The following is a 9,962-nucleotide window of genomic DNA, read 5'->3' on the forward strand; positions in this document are numbered from 1 at the left end:
TAATAATTGTTTAACACATTAAAGTAATAGCCTTTTAGAATACTAAAATTGATCAAAGTTGATCTTATTACATAAAACAGACATTGACAAAGTTTTCCTTAAAGTTATAAATCGCAATATCTTATTACAATACTCAGCATATTGCAAAACGTTAAAAATCTAATTCAAGTTGATATTATTTTGAAGAATTCAAGTCAAATGGAGATCATTAATAGAACATGAATGTGTAGTGTCCATTAGCATCAGCATGTAATGATTTCATCTTCAACTTTTGTACATGTCTTTTCATTTTAAGATTCTTGGATCAAGAGGAGGTTTATTGTGTGACACACTTGAAATGCATTTTATAGTACAGCTAATGTTTCAGTGGACCATTGGGTAACTTTTCCAAGTTAAGTCCGTCAAATAAAATATGAGCAGGATGCTAAGCAGTGCATGATGGAATGGATCGAGAGAATAAAGACACCAATGTTTTTTAATGTAGATATTTACTGTTTATATTCAAATAAATGCAAAAATCTTACATATTGTTCAATCAGAAATTGAGGCTCAACATATAAAATCACTAACTGCAGTAAAATGTGACACAATGCTCCCTGTTATATCAAATTATACTGAAGGTAATGAGAGGTTCACAATGACCTGTAACATATCAAAGGCCTAGGTGATATAAAAAATCAAATATCCCTATATTTTTACCAGATACCTCGATATCGATATTGTAGGGTTGACTATTAGTGCTTTTACAAAATATTCACACTAGATTTTTAAAAATGAATCATCAGTAATGTGGATATAATGACAAAGAGGGTAAAGGCAAAGAACAGAACAGCTAGAACAGCCAGGTAAATGAGAAGTAAAAGAAAAAGAAAATTACACTTATGATATCATGATATCCAAAATCTAAGACAATATATAGTCTCAAATCATCATGATATCAACACATTGCCCAATCTAATAACATACCACTTCATAGATCATGTTATAACATGCTTATTTGCTTTGTGTTGCCATGACTGGTCCGCAGCTCCTGACGTGTGTAACTTCAACATGAAATCCAGGTCATGACCAGGTCAGAACTAAGATCATTAATACAGCAGAGCTTCAGAACAAAAGGCACATTTAGTTTGTGCTGTGAACTTAACAGTGTTCGACGATATTCACTAATATTACATTCATTCATCATAATGCACTACAGTATACGAAACTATTAAAATTCTATTAAAAATGTACAGACGTTGAGCCAGTAATATAGTGTACTGCTTTGTTTTCGGGCTGCAGTCTCCGCAACACCAAAAATGTATAATTTAAAAATGTTAAAAAGCAATTAATAATGACAATAAACAATCTGTGCAACTTGGAAGCTGATGAAGCATTAAGACAATGTGTTGTTCACTATGGTGTCCTCCACGTGGCGCCGAGAGCTTCACTCAGTCAGGAGAGGAGTGCTTTCATCTGTTTGTTGACTGTCTTCTCGAATGCTATAAATTAAACATAAAAGTGAGTGTTACACCTCACATTCTTGGAAAAATGCACCAGTAGAGTCTAGATAGCGTTACATAGATATATGAGGCATCTAAATATGTGACATAAATCTGATTATTGTCATTTGAGGTTAATGATTACCTTTGTTGTGGGCGCTGACACAGGTAATGCAGAGCAAGGAGAAAGGCCTGAGGACAGAGAGGTTGTTGAGTTTCATGTGTGTAACTGCTCCAAAAAGAAAATCACACATTTCCTTTGCTATTAATCTTCCTAATGTGTTTAACACCTAAAAGATTACTGGGCTTGGAATCACATTTTTCTCACTCTTTAAAGAAATGCCACGCAAATAAAGCTCATGCTGTCTCTGTAAAACAGTCATGTGTTTATTGACCCTAATGCATGAGTGACTCATAATTTATTCTTTATGATATGGTCATGAACAGTAATGCGGGATCTTTCAAATCACAAGACAGTATGAAGGCTAATATGCCAGTAAGTGAGATCAAAAGTCAGTTTTCATGGCTTCATGGATCATCATCCACATACCCCAACACTGCACAAACTGATACTTACACCCAAAAACGCCAAGCCTCCTTGGACTGCAGCCGCCCACTCAAAGTTCAGATGTTGCGTAATAATGCCACCCACTATTGGGCCATAAAACATCCTTTAAAAGAAATTTTCAAATTTCCATTATTACAACATTAAAATATTCCCCAGCTACATACAGCACATAATGGGAACCTGAAAAAGATGTTCCCCAGCTCTGTATTTGCTTATCATGACTCCAGGGTTCCTACACAGTATGGAAAAATATGGAATTTGATTCTAGTCATTTCCAGGTCTATGGAAAGTATGGAAAAAGCAAAAGAGAGTATGGACATATATTTGTGTTTCTAGACTACTGAACATATTCTGTTTTCTAAAATATAAAATTCATACTTTCCTGAAGTAAAATGATCATACAAGTGGATTATTTTTCATTCACACTCTGCAAATCCATGACCAAATTAGTTTGACAGAAAATGTAGTGATGCAAACGAAGTGATGCAGTTAACAAATATGTAAACAGGCTCTGCTTGAGGAAACCTTTATGGCTGCGTTCATCATCATTTCCATAAACACAGTGAATAAACAAGGCTGCACAGACTCTAACAAATTTTAAACTAATTTTCAGTTGTTATGTGTCTAATGTTTGTTTCTGTCTCTGTGTGTTTGGCCTTCTGGTTCCCTCCTCCTGCTAACCCTCCAACAGCTGCTGAACCTGCACACCTGAGCCACATCTACAATCAAGCTACTGCAGTGTAAAACCTTGGCTCAGACATCCAGACGTCCAGACATCAAGGCCAACCTCTAGTCTTTTGGACACTTTGTCTTTTTGTACTTTTTGTACAATTCACACTCTGTTCTGGGTATCAGGTTCACCACGCCAGCCTCAACCATAACCCGCCATGTCCAGTCTCTGGACTGCTCTGCCCTCAGCTAATCTGCCTGCTCTGCTTCGTCATTCCCTGCCCACCTCAGCCATCACTCCAATTCTTCAAACTACACTAAACTGCCTTTTATCATTCCCTGTTTCCTGGCTGTGTTTGCATTTCGGGTCCTAAGTTCTATATTCTAAACTATGTTTATGGCTTGTTAGTTCAATGATATCTTGACAACTGAAATGCAAGAGCAAACAAAAGCTATTTTAGGACTAGAGAGTGACCATGACGTGAACATGATTGGTGCTATTGGTGAAATCTGACTCAAAAACAATGGGCGGGTTAATGTGTGTTCACTGAATACTGAACTAGGGAACTTTGAACCCTGGGAACAAAGATACACTCCTGGAAATAAATACCAACCAGTGTAACAATAGATTCAAACTACTGAACAGCAAATAGCTTTTGGGTGTTGATTGTAGGATGTCGGTAGGACTCACCCCAAGGACCAAAATGCCCCAAATAGTCCCGACACCATCCCGAGAGTGCTTAGCCCCTCTTCATATCCTTGTTCACTACAAAGAAGAAAATAAAATAATGTGGATTGTCTCACCCTGATAAAAACCTGCAGGTCATGAATGTAGTTGTGAAGTTACTCACTATGCACATTTGATGATCTCAGGGAACGTGGGGATTGCAGACATACCCAGAGAAAACCCAATTACACCAAGCATGACGATCAGCAACCACAGCTGACTACACATGTAAACATACACACACAAACACAAAAAAAAGTTAGTACTGTGAACATATAAGAATAGTCTTGACGCAACACATTATCCACTAGTGTTGGAGGAAGTACTCAAACCTTTTATATTAAGTAAAAGTAAAAATATCACAGCAGTGAAATATGTGGCTACTCCTTTAAAGCAGAGGGTCTTTGTTACTTTCCATCTTTGCCACATGCTCACCTTGGTATGTAAAGGAAAGGGGCGGGACCAAGCAGGCAGAAGCCAGTCGCTGTGGCGGCGCCTCCTGTTACCATGAACCAAGGCCTGGTGAACTGATGAACACCAACACACACAAGGGAATTAGTCCAACATGACAAATCTACAGTTCTGAAAGAATTAGCCACATTTACATTAATACTCACGGGATATTTGTCAGTAATATACCCCAACAGCGGTGATGCCAGGCAGTAAGGTAACGACAAACCGAGCATGGTGAGTCCCACGTAGCCAGATGAGAGACCAAACTAGACACACCAGAGAGGGGGAACTTATTAACATGAAGCACGATAAACTTTCTTTCTACAGCAAACTTTAGGAGAAGAAAGGAAAGGTACCGTCTCCATAGCAAACAGGGACAACGTGGCATCCAAGAAGCCCAGACCTGAACTAAGAGTGAAGATCACATAGCACATCAGGACGATTTTCACTTTGGTGAGAAGTCGAAAGAACGAATCCTTCGATGGGTCTGACTCTGAGCAGACACAAGCACAAAACACAGCTCACAGTTACAATCTGAGAAACAAAAAACACTGAAATGATTGAAAATGTACAAATAATGAGCTGGAACTGCAAACTACTACCAATGTTTGGCAAGACATAGATGTTGAAAGGAACCATAATCAATAGTAAACATCCAAGAAGCATAAAAGGGACTTCATATCCAAATGACTGGTAGAACCACCCTCCGACCGGCGGCCCCAGAATGAGACCAAGCCCTGTGAAAATCTCCAAACTACCCTAAAGAGAGAAAATTGACGCACATTAAAATATGCATTTTGTCAGCATAAGGACCATTACGACATGTGCCAGAAGCTATTTATTATTTCCATGACACTGGGAGAAATGGGAGACACAAAACAACCCTGGCCATAATGCTTTTTTTGTTTTTCTCGTGACGCTAATGACTAAACAACATACCAGTCGCACAAGGGTTGTCTGCACTCACCAAAACAGTCGCCACATTGTTTGGGAATATTTTTGCTGTCATGGCAAAGGAGGAGGTCATCGCTGCAGCAAAGCCTATGGCATCGACGGACCTCACTACAAAGCACAGGGTAATGAAGGCGGGGCCTGCAGGAACCCGGTTGAGTAACCTGCAAGGAATGAAAGCAAAACAAATGAATGCCAGGCAGGAAACACAATATGAAGATTTAAATGCAGACTGACTAAAATCCAAATTTGCATGTACACTGCAAATACAATACTGAGCTATATGACAGGGTCATTTTGTGACCTTGCAGTGATATAATAAATATTTTTTCACTGTCAGAAGGCGAACAATGTCTGCATTAATCTGTCTCTCAATACTTTCCCACCCCGTTCGTGGCTCTCTGCCCTAATTCCAATCATTCCTTCTAAATATCTAAGTCTGTAAAAAGGGGTCAGAAATGTGTTTCACCTTTTTAAAAAGGCTAAATAACTTCCTATAACAGCTAGTCACTTCAGTTTTAAGCAAACAAACATGGTGCAAATGCTCTAATTATTGTTATCTGCAGGTTAATACACATGTGTGCTCTAGTATCTACAGCAGGAGGACAGTGTTTGTGGATTTGACTCCAAATAAACTCAAATGAATTCATTAAACAACAATAAACAATTTATTTCAGTGTCAATTTGCTATAGTGCCGCAGCATGACACTCATGAGCTTTTGTCCAGCACCTCATGTTGAGCGTCTGGATGTGCATGCTTTGAATGTTACATATAATACCTTCAGTTGTGCACACAGGTTTTTTGTGACCATTCCTGTTCTAACTTTAACTCAGTTGCTCCCTTAGTGCTTTCAAAAGTTCTTAAAAATTGCTAAAATATGTTACAATTACTTTATTATATGATTTACAACTGCACGTTAATATGTTCCTGTGGCAATCATTATCATTGACACTTACCCAAACATGATGGTGCACACTGACGACACAAAAAGCCCCATAATAAGCATGAATTTTGCACCAATTTGGACAATCTGAAGGAGAAAGAGGGTGTAAATCACTGTACATCTGGGAAACAAATCACACTTCACATACTGATATAAAGCAGAGCCATATACTGTACTTACATATTTTCCTAGTATCAACGAGCCAATTAAATTGCAGACAGCGTAGCAGCCAAATATGAGACCGATGACAGTTTGACTGGCTCCTTTCTTCACTGCCTGTGTAGAAACATGCATCAATGTATTTATTTATTGGTCTGAGGAATTTATTTCACACCATATAAGCAACAAAAGTGATAGATAAGGACGTGTAATATAAAGTGAGTAACACAAATAAATGGAAAATATATTGAGATAACAGATGACAAATATAAATGCACATATCAAAGAACTGCTCCTATAAGTTAATGATGATTGGCTAGTGCCTTATCATATCTATTGCTCCACTGTGCTCTAACCTTTTGCATAGCAGTTATCACACATGACAGAGTCATTCAGTGGCCTTCAGGGAGGCTTTCTGATGGTTAGCACATGGTTACTCATTCATTCCTCTCAGACGACACTGCTACTGAGACGTTAAAGGGAATTAGTGATAGCTGTCTGATCTAAATGTAGGAGCTGTACAATGACGTCCACAAATTAACAGTACATTATGTGCTCTATTTACAGAAGGCAGACAGACACCCCAGGTATCACACGCTTACACTCTTCTTCAGATGAAGAAAAGCATCTGTCTGTAGCATCAAATGGATTATTGCACATGTGCTTTACTGAAAAAACAGAGTTACAACGATAGCATCTCTCAGCTGATGTATCACATCATTTACCAGCAGCCCTGCATTAAAGATCTGTCTTTGTAAATATTCACTTTTGGATATCGTGATATCATGAATGTTGTCTTTTCCTGGTTTTAGACGCTGCATTACAGTATTATAGTTGGTGTTTGAGGTATTTGGTCAAACATATCATGATATTTCATTTTCTCCATGTCGTCCAGTCCCAATTCACAAAAACAATCTGTACTAAAATATATTCCCTCTCTTCCCAATTTTTTATTTCTTATTTAACCAGGAAGTCCCATCTCTTTTACAAGAGAGACCTGGCCGAGGTAGCAGCCAATCAAAACACATTTAAAATGCAACAAATACAACATATATTACAGAAGTCCACAATAAAACAACAACTATTCAAACATAGTGGCCTCTCAGGAAAAACAAGCACATGTCTCTGTCACCACATTCTTAATGATGCCCTTATATTCCTCGATGGATTTAAGTGTTTCTAATTTTAGATCTTTTTTAAGATTGTTCCATGTCCAAGCTGCAGAGTAAAATAATGCAGTTTTCCCCAGATCTGTTGAAACCCACTAACTACCAGAGCTGACACACAGAAGGAAGCAGAGATAGGCCGAAACTTTGCCCAGTATTGCATTATAGATAAAAAATATATATAATTTGTCTCGAAAATCCAAACATCACTGTATTGCATCTTTAATATCTACAAAATCCCAAAGATTATACTCTGTATGTCAGTGTTGAATTTTTGTTATCATTAATTTTGTTAGCAACTGTCTCAAAACATTGATCTGAGTCTTTTCTGTTACTAAAAGAGGCCTGTGCAGATGCTGAGCAAATAACCTAAAGTGAAAGCTTGTACTCCCTCAGTATGATAGATAGATAGATAGATAGATAGATAGATGGATAGATGGATAGATAGATAGATAGATAGATAGATAGATAGATAGATGGATAGATAGATAGATAGACAGATAATTATGTGCTTTCTTTTGTGAAGCATATGTCATGTATCACTGTTGTCTCTGAAGGCATGTTGCCTTGCTGCTGTACTCGGTACACTGTTCCTGTTTGATTTTGTCTTACTTCTGCTGTTTAATGTCACACATCACTTGTGTCATTTGCATGTGCTCACAGCTTCGAGCAACCGAAACTGACTCTGGTTCACATTAGACAAAATATAAAAATGCTAATGCCAGTTACAATCACTGCTGTAAAACGCCTGTTTTCACTTTTTTAAAATGGCTCCCTTCAAAAAGGGTTGTTGGCAGTTTAAATAAGAACAACTTTTGAGTTGCCAGTTTGTGGAAAATCCCCTTGGTGATTTCCCCTTTCTTAGCCACTGCATTAAATGGAATAAACATTAGCCATAACACTGATCATATCAGACAAGGTATGGCTGCACCAGCAACATCCCTGAGTTTGCTGCATTGAGTAAAGACATGTTTTATCTCTTATGAAATTTAAGTTTTCATTTGAAAGAGAAAGAATGTATTAATTCTTCATTCAGCCACATGGTCTTGATTTAATAATTAGCCTATTATACGTTTTAGAAGGTGCTTAAAGTAGAATCTAAACCCCTAAACCAGTGATACTGGTCAAATCTGGCCCTGGCAGGTTGCTGGGTGGCACAGTGAAAATAAGTTGATTCAAATTGGGAATTTTTTGTACTTTTAAGGTAAATACAGTGCCAGAGTGCATAAAACGCCAGGGAAGGATACCCCTGACCCCCCGACAGAAGTCAGGTCTATACCCTGAGTGTTCTCAATTCCTATAAAGACCCTTGCACACACCTGACCAGTGCTGCTGCTGCATTGAGCCCCTTGCCTCCTGTCATTTAGCACAAGTGGCCCCCAGGCATAGCAAGCTGATTATCCCAGCCCCACAGTTGTCATGTCACTTGTACTGGGCTTGTTGTGGCTTACCTCATTTGGGAAAAATGGGCCTAATATTGAGTAGCAGATCATTGAACTGAAGTTGACAGAAGCCATTGATATTAAAGTGAGTGTCTGCTGTCTTGTCATCCTCGGAGGAGGAACTGTTGATTCAGCTGGAGTGCTGTTATCTGTTGGGAAATAACGGAAATAAAGAAAAGTAAAGGAACAGAGAAAAGCAGGATAATGAGATTAGGCAATAGTGAATGTAAAGGTAATGAAATTAATGGCAGAATTAATCGCATTAAAATGACAGTTAAGCATTAATTCGGATGTATAACACTAATTATGAATCAAAACAGTTAATCCATTGACAGCCATGTATTACACTGTTATAAAAGCCACCAACCTGTTTGCTGAAGATCAACGTCCATTCTTAAATTTGTCTCCAGTTATTCAGGACAGAAGTTGAGACGGTGACATTACCGACACACACAGAGGTGTGTGAGACCTGGAAACACCGACAGCTGACAGTCTGTAAACCTCAGTCCTCACACCGCGAGGTCGACTGAGGTTCTCATGGTGAGTATTTCCTCAATGACGTTAAGCGTTAAACGGCAACTGAAACAGGAAATGTGCTTTCATTTCAAAATGAAAGCTCTAGTGCGCACTTCCGGTGGCTACAGCGATCCAGTCTTCCTACCTGTGCCACAAAAAATTAAACTATTATAAACTATTGTAAAATCAGAAACACTGCCTCCTTTGAATCATTCTACATTTTAGTTCATATCTATTATACTTTAGCGTAAGTATCAGTTTAATTATTCAACGCAAAATACACAAGTTATACTACTTGTATAATGTATTATATATTGTATTACGTGATTAAAGTACAAAATAAAGTACCGTTATTTTTTTACATTTTCGAGATGAGATATTATCCCCAAATATTCCTAAATGATCAAATAAAATAATGATAATAAATAATAAATTGTAATCATAAATTGTAATGAGTCCAGTTACAATATATATTAGTTAATATAACAATTCAAATAATAATTATATCAATATAAAACTCAAACTAAATATTAATATATAATGTTTCCATATAAAATTACGTAAAACTTCAACTAATCCCTTCATAACTGCAAAACAAGAGACTGAAAGAGATCAAAAGTATAAAAAATAAATAAAAAACAATAAATTAACTTTATAGTTTATTTTTAAATTAAATTATTAACTAATTAAATGTATAAATTATTTAGAATTCTTATCAAATAAAAATTATTCATACATTATTTTTAAATTATAAAGAAAAATTACAGATTATTTCTAAATTAACTTTAAAGGCTCCATTTTGGACTACACCGCAGTTTTGAGACAATAAACCTGCATTCATTTTACTGAAACATATTACCATTATCATTATCAATACCATTTTTAG

General features: G+C 37.1%; 1 protein-coding gene across 1 annotated transcript; it reads right to left on the reverse strand.

The window, feature by feature from the left end:
* Positions 1-469: 469 nt before the first annotated feature.
* Positions 470-9,117, reverse strand: slc18b1 (solute carrier family 18 member B1). Its single transcript, XM_033642066.2, has 14 exons — positions 8,928-9,117; positions 8,570-8,709; positions 5,974-6,069; positions 5,807-5,880; positions 4,866-5,013; positions 4,501-4,657; positions 4,255-4,391; positions 4,063-4,164; positions 3,881-3,972; positions 3,570-3,665; positions 3,410-3,484; positions 2,059-2,152; positions 1,627-1,673; positions 470-1,481 (listed from the first exon to the last, which is right to left on the reverse strand). The coding sequence occupies exons 1-14, from the start codon at positions 8,950-8,952 to the stop codon at positions 1,427-1,429; spliced, it is 1,338 nt and encodes a 445-aa protein (XP_033497957.1). The 5' UTR covers positions 8,953-9,117; the 3' UTR covers positions 470-1,426.
* Positions 9,118-9,962: the final 845 nt, after the last annotated feature.

This window comes from Epinephelus lanceolatus, chromosome 15 (genome assembly GCF_041903045.1).
Source record: "Epinephelus lanceolatus isolate andai-2023 chromosome 15, ASM4190304v1, whole genome shotgun sequence".
NCBI classification, from domain to species: Eukaryota; Metazoa; Chordata; class Actinopteri; order Perciformes; family Serranidae; genus Epinephelus; species Epinephelus lanceolatus.

Excerpts from the sequence above, each read along its gene's own strand:
- slc18b1 (XM_033642066.2), bottom strand. The coding sequence starts at position 8,952 with ATGGACGTTGATCTTCAGCAAACAG. Across the intron at positions 4,658-4,865 it reads ACAATGTGGCGACTGTTTTG|GGTAGTTTGGAGATTTTCAC; the intron begins GTGAGTGCAGAC and ends TTCTCTCTTTAG. Across the intron at positions 1,482-1,626 it reads TGTCAGCGCCCACAACAAAG|CATTCGAGAAGACAGTCAAC; the intron begins GTAATCATTAAC and ends TTTAATTTATAG.